General features: G+C 48.6%; 1 protein-coding gene and 1 long non-coding RNA gene across 11 annotated transcripts in view; one reads left to right on the top strand and one right to left on the bottom strand.

The window, feature by feature from the left end:
• Window positions 1-1,389, top strand: part of LOC148759169 (ankyrin repeat domain-containing protein 26-like) — a 191,172-nt gene extending 189,783 nt beyond the window's left edge. For 6 of the 10 annotated variants that reach the window (XM_088789816.1, XM_088789496.1, XM_088789647.1 and 3 more), the window contains 2 exons: window positions 5-53; window positions 1,176-1,389. In XM_088789816.1, coding sequence (XP_088645942.1) covers window positions 5-53; window positions 1,176-1,267 — 141 coding nt within the window. In that variant the 3' untranslated portion in view covers window positions 1,268-1,389. Of the gene's footprint in view, window positions 1-4; window positions 596-1,175 lie in introns of those variants that run through there. The other 4 variants (XR_016018217.1, XM_088789310.1, XR_016018098.1 and 1 more) reach the window with 3 other exon arrangements.
• Window positions 1,390-8,154: 6,765 nt separating this feature from the next.
• The window catches only part of LOC148759167 (uncharacterized), an 86,525-nt gene continuing 78,278 nt past the window's right edge, over window positions 8,155-16,401 (bottom strand). The window contains exons 5-6 of the long non-coding RNA XR_016018735.1: window positions 14,789-15,630; window positions 8,155-8,418 (exon numbers count right to left, since the gene is read on the bottom strand). This is a non-coding gene — a long non-coding RNA (uncharacterized LOC148759167). The remainder of the gene's footprint in view (window positions 8,419-14,788; window positions 15,631-16,401) is intronic.

Raw genomic sequence — 16,401 nt, 5'->3', positions numbered from 1 at the left:
TCAGATGGATCAAGAGTTGCAGGAAAAGATAACTAGAGAACAACGAGAAGACGGTATGATGCCAAATGTATTAATTCACGTTAGATATCATGGATATGTGGAATAAACTGTAAAGAGTAAATGGCATCCCTTTCCCTGTTCAGATAATAGATACTGCATTACATGTATTCTTGTGCACAGCAAATGAAAAAGGTGAAAGCAGAAACATTCATAGTGAAGAATACATCTCTTCCTGAGTATTTATCACATTGTGTATCTTTTTAAATATCTCAAGAGTCCATGTATCTCTTTTTATTTCTGGCTGTCCCCTTCCTTCGCTCTGTCATCCTTATGGAACTGTCGGCCTGCACAGTAAAAACTGGGCTTCGACAACTTCCCGTGTTTTTGCCAGTGATATGAGATGAGGCCCAATAACCAGACTCATCTAGTGATACTTACTGAGGCAATTTCAGTTCATATAGCTGTGACCTGCTGTGTGACATGTAAATCTTCAGTCATTGACTTTGTCATTGGTTTACCATGTACCCTCAGGAGAAACTCCAAATTGCTTTGCATGGAATAAAACACCCACATCAAGTTAGTTCTTGCCAAATAATTCAGACTTATGTCTTGCTTCGAGCCCGAGTCTGCCTCTTTGCTCTCGCATCTGGCTGAACTAGACAACTTCTCATTCCACAAGTGTTCTCCCCCACTCTAGTCTTTGCATCTGCGTCTTCCCTCTATCTGGCATCTTCTGTCCTTGTGCTTCAGGCATGTCACCTCCACCAGAGAGTGGACAATATTGACACAGAACCGGGATGTCCCTTGTGTGTGTTCCAGTCACGTCCTGTTTTGTATTTGTGTGGTATATGTGACACTGAGTGGAAATTGCCTGTTCATCTGTTACTTCAATTTATGGTAGATGATGGGTCAGGGGTGGACCATGTCATCTTCATCTTGTAACTTCAGTGCTTGTCATGTTACCTTGTTACTAAACGAATGAAGGATGAGACAACCAGAAGCTCTGATACTTAGCCCCAATACCAGTTAAGTCAGGGTGCAGCCGTGGGCAAATTATATCGAATGGTAATCTCCTGTTGTGCACTGTTGTCTCATGTAGGTTTTTTCATTCTCCTTAACACTCATACTTACTTGTATTTTAGATAAACAACATACTTCTTTCTTTGCCTTTCCAGGTGCTGCTGTAGTTGAACCTGAATTCAAGCGAGCGTTTCCTCTAACTGCTCTTCTAGTTCAATATGCAAAAAACAATATGTCCCTTTTGTGAATAAGAAGTATATGATGTAAAACACATATAGCACAAATGTGTTTACTGCACTATTTACATGTAATAACAATGTAATCGCATCGCATTAAACATAGTGCATGTAAAATCCTTGAGAAGGAGAATAGTTTTGTACCATATATGTGTAGGGAAATTTATACAGTACTTTGAACTATTTTTCTTGACATCTAAGTAACTTTGCAATGAGATGAAAACAAGCTGTATTGAGTGTTACATACTCAAACTGCTCATATACCAGCTGTTTACACAACACCCAAACAACCAACTTGTCATTCGTGCTTCGGTGGTGTTAACAGATAGCTTTTTTGTATTTTTCAGTTTTTGTCAATAAGTAGTAGCATTAATGTAAATGTTTCCTTTTCCTGAAAAGTTCACATACACAAGTGGAGGTGCTACTGAGCAGTGCGTGGCCTGTGGAGGTCTGGGACGTACCCCAGCTGCCAGGCTCGTGCAGCTCTAAGACCTTCCTCACCCCAGGGCCAGTGCACCCTTCCCAGGGCCCAGTGGGTGAGGAGCAGGGCACAGCTGCCTCCCGGGGCCTTCCCTGCTCCCTGCCCAACAGATCCAGGCATCATGGCTGCATTCTCCCCTGTGCCAGCCTGCAGGTGGGGAAGCCCAGGCTGGCAGTGACCTGGCCAGAGCCCGTCAGGTCTGGGATCCCCAGGTGGAGCCTTACCCCCCAGCCACCCCACCAACTGGTGAGGCCTGTGGCCCCTGTAGCCGTCCTGTGATGGCCAGCCTTTGTCTAGAGGAGGTGGGGTCTCTCCCCCACCCTGAGGGTGTTCTGGGAAGGAGCTAGGGAGCGCCTTCCCCCTCTGCCCCCCAGGATCCCTCTGCTTGTTGGGGTGGGGGAAGCCACACAGCCTGCACCAGTTGCACTGTGCAGGCACACTGGTGGTCCTGGGGAAGGGAAAAGCTGGTCAGAGCCTCAGGGGACAAGGGGCCCAGGGCATACCGGGTGGGGAGAAGTCAGGAGCTTGGCCCCAGATCCCTGTATGCTGACACCTTAAGATGCATCGACCCTATTCCTGGGACATGCTTTGCTATCCCTGGTGTCTGAAGGGGGGATTTGTCAGGGTGGGTGGTCCCTCCATGGGCCTGGTCAGAGCCTTCCTGATCTGCTCCAGGCCAAAGAGTGCCTGCCAGCTGCCCACAGGAGGGGAGTGGGCTGCAGGAGGACTCGTCCCTGGTGAGACGCCTGGAGCACAGAGGCTTTGATGATCTGTTCCTGGTGTGCTGCTTAGGGTGAGAACGGGGGTCTTCTGCAGGGTCCCCCGGGTGTCCACCCGGGAGGGGCTGGGTACTGGACGAGTTCCCAAACCCTGCCCCAAGTTGTGTGTGTTTGTGCGTGTGTGTGTGTGTGCGCGCGCGCGTGCATTAGGGGAGGTGCGCCTGCAGGAGCACCCGGAATCCCACCCGTGGATAAAGCAGCCCATCACAGGCCCCTGCTCACACCAGGGACACTGGTGGAGGCAGAGTGATGCTCAGCTCACAGTCTCAGCCTCAGCGCACCCCCAACCCTCTCCAGCTCCGGTCCCGCCAGAGGCTGACTGGGAACTTTCCTGGTGCTGCCCAGGCACCCACATGCTCCAGGCTTGCTCCCCGCTGCCCGTTCCCACCACACCCCACACCCCACACCCGACCCATCTTCCAGAGGCATCTCCGCGCCCGGGCTGCCGCCCTCCGTGGGCCAGCCAGAGCTGTAAGGGGAACCGGGCCGGGGGCGCAGAACCGGAGCCAGAGCCGGGGCGAGGCGCTTCCGTCCAAGCCTAAAGCTGTTCTGCCTCTGAGATGAGCGCACCGCGGGGGCAATGCCCGCTGGGACTGCTTCGGGCAACCGAGGGAGGTAAGAGGCAGCGAGGACCCGCGCTGTCCTGCGCCCCCCAACTTCTCAGTCTGAGCGCAGCGGGCAAGGAGCCCCTCAGGTACCCTCCCCGCCCAGCCCTGCAGTGGGAGAGGGGCCGCCCAGTCCTGGCTGGGACGGGGGCGGGTGGGGTGGGGTGGGGTGGGGCACATCTGTCTCTAATAAGAACAAACACCGCCCCTGGGGCCTCTGGCGTTCCCATAGCTCCGCTCCTCCCGAGGCGGGCGAGGCTGTCATTCCCGGGCCCTGTCACCACCTGTCCCCCTGCAGGTGCTGCCGGACCCACCACGACCAAGGCAGTGCTGTCGCCTGAAGTAATCCCAGTGCCCCTGGGCGAAACTGCCCGAGCCCTGTGGTGGCTACAGGACGTCCCGAGGACCCGTGGGGTGTCCAGGCAAGAGGCTGAGGCTGGGTGGGGGCCATAGTGTCCCTTCCCTGAGAGCCCAGCAGCCAAGCAGAGAGCGGAGCTGGGTGCTGAGGGGGAGCAGAAAATCCAGTACTCAGCACTAGTGGCCACTGTCTTCTGCAGCCTCGGGCAGACCACGCGGGTGGTCTGTAGGCCACAGCCTTCCTTGGAGGTCGGGGTACAGGGATTCCACCCGCAGACTCTCAGCGTGCGCCCCCGAGCTCATTGAACCGGGCTCAGGCAGGCGCCCTACAGGGCTCAGAGCAGAGGCGCAATGGCAGTGCCCTCCCCAACAGCTGGTCCGGGTCGCGCTGTAGGGGACAGCAGAGCCTCTTTGCTGACCGGAATGGGGTGGCTTGGGTCCAGAACTAGATCAGGATGGGAGAGGGTGGAAGGGTAGCCGGAGACCACCACGGACTTGGAGGGGAGAGGGCTCGTCAAAGGAGCAGAGGTTGCAACTCCCTGCACACCCGTGGGTTGCGCTCGGAAGGAGAATTCTCCCCAGGCTCACAGAAAGTCTGACCTGAGAGAGGACCCTGGCTGGGGACACGGAGGCACGAAGGAACTGGAGTAAAGGGGAGCTTTTTATGTGCCTTGTGCTTCCCGGCGCTGCAGGAGAGCCATGGGGCCCAGGAAGTGGTGCGAGTCCCCTGGTCGTTTTTCACCTTCCAGGCAGAGAGGCAGTGACCTCGGTGGCGAACCGGCCTTTCCAGGCTGAACTGGGCACTGTGCAGGGGGCAGCAGGCACCACACACTGGAGCCCCTTCTCATGGTGCTTTCTCTGGCGGGTGAGGAAGGGACCACCCTTTCTTTCCCTGGCCATGCCTCCACAGACTTTCAGAGCAGGGTCCAGAATAGAGCTGAGTTTTGCCAGGAGGCATTTCTGGGATGCAGGCAGCAGGTTTGCTGCCCCCCAGCAGGTGGCCTTTGAGCACTTGCAGCTTTGGTTCACTCTGCCTCCTGGCTGGTTCTCCCCAGTGGTCTGCCCAGGGAGCTGGTTGCCAGGTGGCCAGGCTGTGGGTGCTGAGCCTTCCCTGCCCCTGGACCTGGAGACCTGAACCTCCTGAACAAGCAGCTGGGCAGGAGGGTGCGGCTGAGGAGAGGAGGTTGACAGAGGCAGGACCCTGGATATAAACTTTCCCTGTCAGAGTGGAGGAGACAGAGGTGAAATGAGCACCACGTGTATGTGTTTTTCGAGGTTGTGTGTTTAACCGATAAACAGTAAACGCAAGAGAGGAGTCTGTACCAAAAAACTGATAAGACCCATGTTTCTCATTTCTCAAGTCAAAAAATGGGCTGAGTCAGACACCGTCTGGGTGGGAAGGAGGCCTTTGTGGTCCAGCAAGTGGGCCGTAGCCGGAGGGCCCACCCAGACATGGCAGCAGGCTTCAGTGCCTGCCTTTGTCCTCGCAGCCCATGGGTGGGCGTCTGTGGATGTTAGGGCTTGGGCCTCGGAGCACTAGCTGGCCTGGCCTTGCAGGGTTTCTGCAGGGGTGTCTTTCTCCAGAACTCAGCCTGCAGATGGTGGTCCCCTGATTTGGCGGAAATGCGGCCTGGTTGGGTGTGGTGATGCGTCCAGGGTGCCTGAAGGCCCTGGGAAAGATGGGGCAGGAGGCCAGCCCTCCTTGCATGTCAGTCATTTGCAAGCTCAGAGACTAAATAGGGAAGGAGCCCAGTGGGGGCTGCACTTCCTCCTGACAGCCCCTGGGTGTGATGCTCTGTCCCCTCGAGGCTGAGGGAATCCTTGAGCCTGAACTTGGTGTCCTGGATGTTCCAGGTAGGTCTGTGTCTCTGAGGATGTCTGACAGGGTTGTTTGTGTTACTCAGTGGAGACGAGGTCGTGTGGGCGGGGGGTGCGTCTCACAGGCCAGGTGACGCCCGGAGGGGGCGGGGATAGGTCTGGCACGGCCACATGCAGCTGTCCCTGTCCCTGGGCTCTGTAGTGACCCAAGGAGGATTCCCTGTGGCCCCAGGAGCTGGAAGGCAGCGAGGCCTGTCACGCAGGGATGAGAGCCGTCCCCTCTGACTGGCAGGGGGCGGAGGAGCTCAGATCCAAAGATGGTTTTACTTCAGGTTCCCTGGAAACCCCTCATCTGTCTATGAGGGTGGGCTCATCAGGGCCCCCACCTGTGTGGGGACAGCTGCTGACCTCCAGCAGACGCCATACTTTGGCTCGGGATGAACACTGGCCTCAGGGAGAACGTAAAACAAGCTGGCGAGCCCAGTCAGGTGGGGATCACATCCCTTGGGGAAGCCCGTGAGGCCTCCCCACAGGCTTCAGATTCCTGGTCGTTGGGCGGTGGGGAGGGCTTGTGCAAGGCAGGGTACTGGGAGGTGTCCCTGTGGCCAGGTTTTACAGGGACTTTGGAGGGTCCGGTAGCTGCCATGTGCTTCCCAGGTCTCAGACTCCCTTCTGCAAGCCGCTGTCCTGTCAGGGCACTGGCCCTCCTTCCCTGGAGCCACCCGTGCCGCGGAGGGTAACCTGGCACCAGAGATAGGATAACGGGGCCTGCTCTGGGAACCTACATGCATAAAGCAACACTTCGCTTCAGCCCTGGAGGCTGGCACAGTCCGAGCCAATGTCCTCCAGCCATGGTGCCTCCAGCAGCTGGAACTCAAGAAGGGGCCTTCCATAAGCCCTACGTCTTTCCAGAACCCCCAAGGGATTGTCCCCTGCACACGTGAACACCCATATTGTGTTTTTGCCTGAAGGCAGTCTCCCATCTAAGGGAAGGGAGTCTCTGAAAACAGCCCCTACTTTATTGATTTACTTTGCTGTTTGCAAAGAGCATTGCGCTGGAAATTTTGCATAGTGCTGCTTCTCCTGGACTGGTTTATTTATAGCAGAAGCTGGATGGATCTGTGTTGTAGCCCATGCTGCTGGGTTATGTTCTCCACGGGCTCCCTGGGTTCCTGACGAGGTGCTTGCCTGAGGGCGCAGCTGTTGCAGCCCAGCACCCAGACTGGGCAGGCTTCCCAGGGATTCTGGGAACTGGGAAGGGGGCCCTGCTGAGGTCCCCCTGGAAGCATGGGACACTGGCTTTGGCCCATCAGGGTGTTCAGGGATGAGAAGGTGGCTAAGGCAGCCTGTGGGGACTCTGGGATGCTGGGCGCCCCAGGATGTGGCTCCAGGGGGTGAGGCACCCAATGCCTTAGGGCTTGGGCAAGCGAAGGACAGCCCAAGGTCGTGCGGCTGCAGAGGCGAGCGCTGGGTGAGCCGAGCCTGACACTCAAGTCTCTGGACTCTGAGGCCCCGGGATGCCCTTCGGAGTGCTCCCAGGCAGGCACTGGACGGCCTGGGGCTGGCAGATGGGAAGGCCATCGTGCCCTCGGCAAATTCTGGGATGTGAAAGCGGAGGGGCCGAAGGGGACACGGGGGCCTTTTTGGCTGACGCTCATGGCTGTCCCTCTGACTGAAGAAGGAAGGAGTTATGGGACATGTGCTCTTGTGCTTCAGAAGCCCAATGTTACATCACAGTCTGGAGGGCAAGCAGCAGGCCGCAGTCCCCGGGCACCCCAGGACCCCGGGGTTCGAAGACTGGGCAGGAGGGTCAGTCACGTCTGGGCATCCAGCAAGGGCATCCACCTGTGCTCAGAACCCCTCTGCCAGCCACGGCCCCTCTCAGGGTCTCCACCTCGGAGTGGGGCTCCTGCTCAGCCTCATGCAGGTCCTGGGCAGGTTGCAGGTGTACAGAGGGAGCAGGTGATGGGGACGCGTTCACGCGCTTTTGCTCCTGGACGTACATCACCTCTCGTCACTGCAACCCCGGCAGGAATGCTCTCGGTTGGCACTGGTAGGGTCAGTTTTACATGTTTGCTAGTCAAGCAGTTCCTTGAATGAAAACATTTTGAACTCAGTTGTCTAAGACTTCATTTTACTTAATGAGATTCTAAAGAAGCAGTTGAGGACACAGCTGTCTTTTATACACTTACGGCAGATTATTTGCGAAAAAATTTGTCAAAGCTAAATTTTCTTTTTTAAATAGTTTGTCCCGTTGGAGTTGTTTTCCAATCTATGGAAAACAATGCAGGATAGCAAAATTTGCCTTAGCAATGGGCTTTATCTTAAAACTCAAACTCACATAAGCCTTTTACAATACCATATAAATCCGCCTGCTTTGAACATGTTCCTTTATTATAAAAAGGTGATTTATAACAAAGTGATTTAGCCGTCGTTGGCCAAAGCTTAAGAAGGAAAAGGAAAGAGCACTCAGAGGAACTGTGCAGACCGACTTGGAAATTTGTCCACGGAGGGGAAATGGCAGGAGAGGTGTCTTACTTACAACAACTTGGAGCTGATGGGCCCTGGAGAGGCACACTGTTCCCCAATATTCCTCCCCAAAAATATAATAAATAATAAATACATAAATTATCATATACATGCTTTTTAGCTGAGTTTTTTTCTTTTGGCTTGGTTTCCCCAATAACTCCTCTTCTCCACTTACTCTTTTTAGCAACCACTCATAATAATGAATGTTAACAGCGCTTTCCAAATTTCATATGCGCTTTCCAAATTTTCTTTATATATATAACATGTAGATAGTATTTGTCCCAGTTTAACAAAACTGGATCCTGACACATTAGCTCCCCCTTATCCACAGTTTTGCTTTCTATGGTTTCAGCGACCCACAGTGAACTGCGGTCTGAAAATATTAAAAGAAAAATTCTAGAGATAAACAATTCATAAGCTTTAAATTGTGCAAGGTTCTGAGTATCGTGATGAAATCTCACGCCGTCCTGCTCCATCCCTCCTGGGACGTGAATCATCCCTTTGTCCAGCATCTTCACCTCACGTTTTCTCACCATGTAGACATGTGTCAGCTCTCATCATCACAAGAAGAAGGGTGAATGCAGGACAATAAACTATTGAGAGACAGAGAGGCCATGTTCCCATGACTTTCATTACAGTCCATTGTTAACATTGTTTTATTATTACTTGTTGTTGTTAATCTCTTACTGTGCCTAATTTATAAACTAAACTTTATCATAGGTATGTATGTATAAGGAGAAAACATGGTATGTATAGGGTTAGGTACTATTCGCGGTTTCAGGCATCTGCTGAGGGTCTTCAAATGTATCCTCCGCACATAAAGGGGACGACTGTCCACACTCTCCTGTGTTTCGCACATGGAAATTACTCCGAGTGCACTAGTGTAGCTGATACTACATGGAGTGCATACACTACTTATTCAGTGATTTCCCATGGGTGAACGTTCACTTGGTTCCCAGTGTTGGCACTGAACACTGAGGTTAAATGTCCTTGTACATGTGTCATTACACAGCAGCTTCTATTTCTGTGGGATAAAGACTTACGAGTGAAAGGGTACATGAACCTTTAGTTTCAATAGTTGTTGCCAGATGGCTTTTCGAATTCAGTTTCACGGATCTAGCTGCAATATATGAGATTACTTTCTGATCGACACTCCTACCCACAATACATAATATGACTCATTTAAATTTTTGCCCGTCAGGTGGCTATAAACTGAAATCTTTGTTACTCTAATCTGCTTTTCCCTAACTACTAGTGAATCTGAACACCTTCTACTATGCTTGTGGCCATTTGGATTGTTCTCCTGTGTAATGTCTCCTCATAACTGTAGTCAAATTTTCATAACTTACTTGTCTTTTTCTTGTCAATTTTTTATGAGCTCTCTTAGGTTATCAATATCAACTCCTTTTCATTTGATTTATAAATAATTTCCAAATTTATCATTTGCCTGTTAACTCTATTAATGTTTGCCATGCAAAAGTTTGACATTAAACTTTAAAATTTAATATAGTTTTAAGTTAACTTTAGTAAGTTGCATGGCAGAAATTCATTTTTGTTTAGTTAAATATGTTTATTTGTTATTCCACAGCATTTGGTTTTCTAATCTATTTAGCAAGATCTTCTCTCACATGAGACTATGCCTTGGAGATTTTCGTATTTTTCTCTTCTTTTTTATACTTCATATCATTTATGCACCTGGAATTTATTTACATACAGAGGATGCTGAAAACAAGTATACACGTTTTAAGATAACATCTCTTAAAATGTGTATACATTTTTTTGGCACCACCGCTACATGGTATAAAAGGGGAGATCTAATCCTACTTTCTTTAAGGTAACCAGCCATTTGTGCCAGCATCATGTATGAAATAACTCATTATTTTTCCCTGCATTGTACTACTGTTTTAATCGTATCTTAAATTCTCATATGCATAAAAACGAATCCTGAATTTTCTGTTCTGTTCCACTGGTATTTCTGTGTAATCTCATATCATACCAATACTATTGTTTAGAATATATTGGCTTTGTAATAAGTTCTCAGGTCCAGTAAGGAAAGTGTCCATCACTGTTTATTCTTTTCATAATTTTTCTCTCTGACATTAATTGTTTTATATACACTGGAAAAACTTGTATCTAATTTTAAAAAATCCTATTGGAATCTGAAACAGAGTTGCTCGATGTATATTTTATGAAAATTTAAATTTTAATAAACTGTCTTTCTATCCCAAAATTTTACATACGTTTTCACTTGTTCAGATATTATTTTATGTCATCAGTGCCCTTCTATAGATTGTTTTTCTCTGTAGAAGCTGTATAATTCTTGTGAAATTGACTCCTAAGTATTTTGAAATTGTTATCATTGGAATGAAGGCAATATTTCCCCCATTTCCATGTTAAGGTGGCTTGGCATTCCATGTTGTGTGTTTGTCTTGTACCCAGTCAAGACAAAAGTCTCTAGTATATGCTAGTAATTTTTTTCTTTTTTCTTTTTTACTAGAGTCTCTTGTGTTTTCTAGTTGTGTGAACATTTCCAGTGTTTCACCAGGTTGTTCCTTTTTGGATACACTTCCTGCCAATGGACCTGCCACAGTTCTCCCTGTACTTGGCACACTTTCACCACTGCTCAGCTCACACTTAACTTCCTGTTTACAAAAACAGAGACGTGCGTAGCTCTATTTTATAACCTGACCTGAATATAGGAGAAAAATTACTCACATGCATTTACTTTTGCTAACATTGAAGTCAGTGAAAAACTAAACATGTTACACTTTTGTTCATCCTTTTAAAAACTATTTCAACTGCCTTTTCCGAAACTTCATCTTAATTTTCTTTTTTTCAGTATCGTTATGAACTCATGGCTTTTCACAGACTCAGCTTTTTCCCAATAACACTGTTAGCATTCTTTTCATTTTCAAATTGTCACAACTTGTCTGGCAGGATTTCCTCAGTAGATGCCTTTGTTTTTCCAGTTTTTCTAGCAGCCATTGTAACCAGCCTTGGTTCCTGGCAACAACCTAATATTTAGTTCGGTCCTGAATTTTCCTGATGCAAGATAAAAATAGCGACTCTCCAAGAAGAAGATTTCTTTTAAAGGGAAATAGAGTTAGAGACTGACTTTCGATCATTAGTATTACACATAAAAATTGGTGGTGGGGAAACATGCTACTGGATACCATTTACCTCCTTTGGAAGAGACAAGAGCTGGAAACATTCTTTTAAAGGTAGGCATTCACATCATTTTTCCAATGTAATACATTATGTCTCTTACAGTGTGAGGTATTATCAACCGCTAACATTTCCTCCTATGTCGACAGTGACTTTAGTAAGGAAGTTGGTTAAAGGAAATTAAAATACAATGGAGGGATCAGCAGGCAAATAGAAACTCAAGTTTGAAGATGGTTGAGTATAAGTATTGAGGGGGGAATTGCAGAGCGGAGGGATCAAGGTGGCAGTCTGTACAAAGGGCACAAAAAAACAACAGGTAGTTCATAATCGGACAAGCCCTGGTATGGTCTGATCCACTTGCTCAGCTGGCTTTGTGCCAGCTCAAAGGTCTCAGAAGCATTTTTAAACTCGGCATGACAAAGCTGGAAGGTGTTCTGGGCAGTGCGGCCAAGATCAGATGTCCAGGTGAGAGGACAGGGAGAGATCTGAACAGAGGTCGGTAGCAAGCAGGCTGAGAAGGCGGCACTTTAGGAACTGAAATACACGGAGGCTGGGCACGTGCTGGGAAGTTCATTACGCCCCATTGTGCAATAACGTCTGCACGCCAGGTGGTTCTGAAATACACTGTAATCGGTTTCTTCAAAAATCATAAATTTTCATTTTAGAAATCTTAAAAATGGGCTGTCCTAGATAAGACAAAACTTATGGGTAACTTAAAAGTCCAGCCTGGTGGCCAGGAGAAAAGGAAGCAGCCAAGAAAAATAACAATATTGTGAAACAGAAAGTGTCACCAAAGAACCGACTTAGCAACCAAAAAAGTAATTAACTATGAGATACTTCTGAGTGAAAACCGAGTTTATTCTCTTTTACATTTTTGTCCTTCCTCAGATGTTGTTTGAAGTGTTTCTCCAAGTTTATGTAGGTACATTGCTAATGGATTCCATCTAAAGTTAGACCTTCACTGGTAGAAAATTTTCAGCATTGGATTTTCAACCCAGAGGTTGAAAACTGTTTAATAATTTCTTACAGAGTGAACTGATTTAGGAAAGTAAATCTATAGATCGTGTAGCGAGTGTAAACCTAGAGGAAGAGGTGAAACCCTGCCATGTGCTACAGCCAGCTCGTGGGCTCACCAGATTCGACTGTGAGCGTCTTTCCCCCATATTGGTAGCTTGAAATTAGCTGTGGTGGGGGAGTATTTGTACCTTAGCCTAACTGTTGTCACACAGCAGCCTTGCCCACTGTCCCCAGTGTCTTTCCTTGAGGAAAGAAAAGTCTGTGAGACTGTGCCTTTCTGGGACTTTGCTTATCTCAATGTTTTACACCTTATGTCTCTCTGTTTGGTCTGCAAATGTTGGTTTGTAACCAAAGATGGGTAAGATATCTCACGTGAGATACAACCTAAACCAGGTGGAACCAAGTGGGGACCCCCAATGAGCTGCCTTAGAAAATATGAGAAGGAACCTTGCCTCCCCTTCTTCCCTGCCTGGGAAAAGCCATTGCTGACTCTGGCTTTCCTCTCTCACCTGATTGTGAGAGAACTCATGAGGGCAATAAAGATCAGCTCTCTCCACTTATCTCAAAGGAACTGTCAAAACATGAGAGACTTGCCCTCCAGGGAGGTGCATACCTCACCTAAGTCATCACAAGACTTTCTGCTCCGGCTGCTTGGGGACAAAGATAATTGGTTTGATTCAGTTTTGTGACATGATGTATGAGATTCACAGACTGTGGGAAAGATAATGCTACTTCCTTGTACAATTATCAATAAAAACCACCAGTTGGCCCGAATCGGGGCTCCAGTCTCTGGTGACTGCGAGACCACCTGGCCTTCTGAGATTTAACTGCATTAAGTCTCTGTTTCTTTCTTTCTTAAAACCTAACCCAATGCCACCCCTTCCCTCACCCTCACTGCCCATGTGGCGCTGGACGCGACACCTAACATTAAAATTCATTCAAGAATAAGCATAGATTGTTCCATTAGCCTCAAGGTCTACAGGCTCCAAACAGCCTCAAGGTCTACAGGCTCCAAACAATTTTGTATGTTCCTCAAAGTTGGAGCCAGATACAACTTTGTACAACCTCTCCTCCTTTTCTGTGTTCTAGCCTGGGGAGGAAGCTTTGCCACAGGACACACATGGAAAGCTCATTTTCGACACAGTGGGTCTCTGTGCCATGTGAGCAGTGAGTACAGCTTCTGCTTGGGGGAGAGAGGAAGGACAGGAATTCAGAAAAGGTGGATCGAGTCCAATTCTGCCACCTGTGTAGACTGAGGCAAATCCCTGAATGTCCATTTGCCTCAGTTTTCACAATTCATCCACTTAATAATTAAATACATACTAAGTGCCTGTGATGTACTCACTCACTACTCAACATCAGTGAATAAAACCAAGGTCTCTGCTCCCTGGAGTATAGGTGCTACTGGGGTGGGGGTGGGAGGGAAGTGATAATGGCAAAGTAAAGGTGATTAAGGGACCTGAGGGGTGGGGTGGCTGGGGACAGAGGTAGGCAACTGAAAACAGAATGGGCGGGCTGGCCCTCCTTGAGAAGGCGACATTTGAGCACAGCCTGGCAGGAAATAAGAAATCGGTGTTGTGGACATTTGGAGGAGTGACACAGGCAGGAAGACGGCCAAGGCAAAGTTGTGAGGCAGGAGAGAATCTGTTGGAGAGTCAGCAGGGCGCATGTGTGACTAGAGCTGAAGGAGTTTGGTGGCCTTAATAGGAAATGAGGTCAAAGAGAAAACACGGAGCCACATTCCGGTCACCACGCTCCACCGAGCGCCACTTCCTATTTTCTGGGAGCCTGTTACATGGTCGCTCAATCTCGTTTTTCTAGGTGTCCAGCTGAAGATCTTGCTGCCTCCTTCACCTCTGTCCTGGCCACTTGCATTCCTCTCTTATTCTGAGCCTCTTACCCATTTTTTCCTAGTCTTTCTTCTTCATTCTCCTCTTACTGGGTCAATTCCTGTATTGTTTATTGACACCTGCACCTTTCCGGACTTTTTCCCTCCTGCTCTGTCTTGTTTTCTCTCCCATCCCGAGCCCCCAATTTTTGCATGCTTCCACTTATTACGCTTCTCCAGCCAGTTATACAGATCACCCCTCATAGGCGCCTTCCCCCCAGGCCCTGGTGACGTGTAAGGAGGCAGGATTGGCCAAACCCAGTGGCGTGTGCAGCTTTCACTGCAGGCAGCTGCAGATGATCCTGAGAAGCCAGGGCTCAAGTACAAGCCCGGGAGCCCCCGCAACCCACCCCGACCTCTTCTCCCTCCTCTTCAGCTTACTCTTTCCGCATTTCAACAGGTCACCAATGGCACCCCTCTCTGTGCTGTACCTTTGCACATCGTTGCTTCAATGTGTGTTTCAAGTTGTTGAACACAGTCCCCAAGGCCATGTCACTTTATAAAAAACACCTAAGGGTCAGGTTGGAGTATAATCTATTAGGTATTATGGTGGTTGGGCCTAGAGATTCAGAGGTAGCGGACTAGTGACTTATCTTATAAAAGTCAGTAAAATTGGAACACGCGTGTGTAAAAGAAAGTGCGCAATTCATCTTTAGGTCCAACAATTCTTGAGTTCTGCACCGTGAGAACCACTGAGCCTCTCGATGGCACAAAATCAGTCCCAAACATTGTGAATGTACCTAATACCACTGAACTTTACACTTAAAAAATGGTTCAAATGGTAAATTTATGTTACGTATATTTTACCACCATAGAATGTTGGTTTTTTTCAATTAAGAAGGTTACTTGTTAAGATGCATCCACTTTAAGGATGAACAGGTACACTTCCTTACCTCGGAGAATCATGAAAGAAGCCAGGGGCGTGGGGATGACTGGCACGGCTCAGCTCTACTTTTAAACTCCTTCCATGCAGATTGAGAGGGTGATAGTCAATCCATGGGTTAAATATTAGAAAGTCTTATTTTCTTCTCTTATTTTTAGATGAAAATTACAAAGTTATATTTTCTGTCCTGTGGGAGGTTTACCTCCACTTCTGGAGATCACCAGTTTAGAGAAAGGAAAGAAAGTTGGTTTTGACTGGAGTCACTGGTGAAGAATCAAGGGAGAAGCTGGACGTCCCCTGAGCTCTCAGGGGGACTGGAATTTGGCCAAGTTGAGGCTGATCAGTTGCAGGGGGGCAGCGGGTGTTCTCATGGGCACGGAAGCTTCAATACTTGAGGCAGATCCAATCACATGGTTTCCAGCCTGAGAGACTGAGAAGATCTGCTGACCTCGTCATCTGAGCTTGTTAACCAACGCTGCGATGCTATCTGTCTCTGAGCAGTAAGCAGAGCTAAGCCTCTGGGAGCTCCCCGGGCACAGCTGAGGGTGACGATCACCTGCTGACCCATGAGGCTGGTATTCCCAAATATTTTTGACAGTGTGCCACTCAGCACTGCATGTTCCCTATACATCTGGTATTGGTGTTCCTACAGCCCAACAGGGCTGCTTAGCATTCTGCAGGTGGAATGTCACCTGCACCTCAAGCAGAGCGAACTCCTGGAATTCTGCAAGTCCAAGGACCTTGTCCTGATCTCGTACACCGCCCTGGGCTCTCACTCCAGGAATGCGTGGTAACGGTCTTTGGGAAGTTGTTCTCGTCATAGATGCTGTGCCTTCTGGGGTCTTTTCTCAACTGTCGGGGGGAGGAATTAAGGATGGACAGCGGGAATAACCCATCTCTGTCAACTCTTTCTCTCGTCCACATTGTAAAGACTCAGTAAAACATTATCGAATAATAACATTACTGATTCAAATGTGCATACAATTCAGGAGCTTTAGCTTTGAAGAGTGACAAAGTGAGCCCGAGCCACGATTCTGACACTTGATAGCTGAGTGACGTGAGACGAGTAACCACGTCTGTAAGTTTTAACTTCCTTATCTCTTCAAGAGGAATAAAACTGACCATTAATTGAAAGCATTTTTTGAAATAGCAAATTCTTATAAAATAGCTGGTTATTGATTATGATTGGGCTTATTGGGTCTTAGCTTGGACAACAATTTTGTCTTCTTGACTTATTCAATCGTTCACGGAATTTCTCAGAAATATTTGAAAAATGAGGAAGTACCCAAGTTTCCCTTCCTGCCCCACTTTCTCTTGTCTTTCTTCTTTGGATTTACCAAAAGAAGCGACACCAGACCTTGAGACAGCCAGAAAGTAATAAGGAAGATTCTAGAAAATTAGCCACCCCAGCCGAACTGGCAGCCCCTGGTGAGATGGATATGCAACCCCAGACACATGGCATCTCTGCCTCCCTCCCAGGGTGAGCAAGAACAAGCCAGTTCTCCTGGAGGACTCGGTGCTTAATGCCATTGGCTGAAAAGCACCAGTGACCCCCAGCCCAGGGGGCCCTGCACAGCAGGCTGTGGGCAGGAGGGGCTGACAGAGGCACAGCATGTGCCCTGG

The sequence above is a fragment of the Rhinolophus sinicus genome, chromosome 1 (genome assembly GCF_057876585.1).
Source record: "Rhinolophus sinicus isolate RSI-liver-muscle chromosome 1, RSI-T2T, whole genome shotgun sequence".
Taxonomy (NCBI): Eukaryota; Metazoa; Chordata; class Mammalia; order Chiroptera; family Rhinolophidae; genus Rhinolophus; species Rhinolophus sinicus.
The sequence above is the reverse complement of the archived record's forward strand: the minus strand, read 5'-3'. Positions and strand labels throughout refer to the sequence as shown.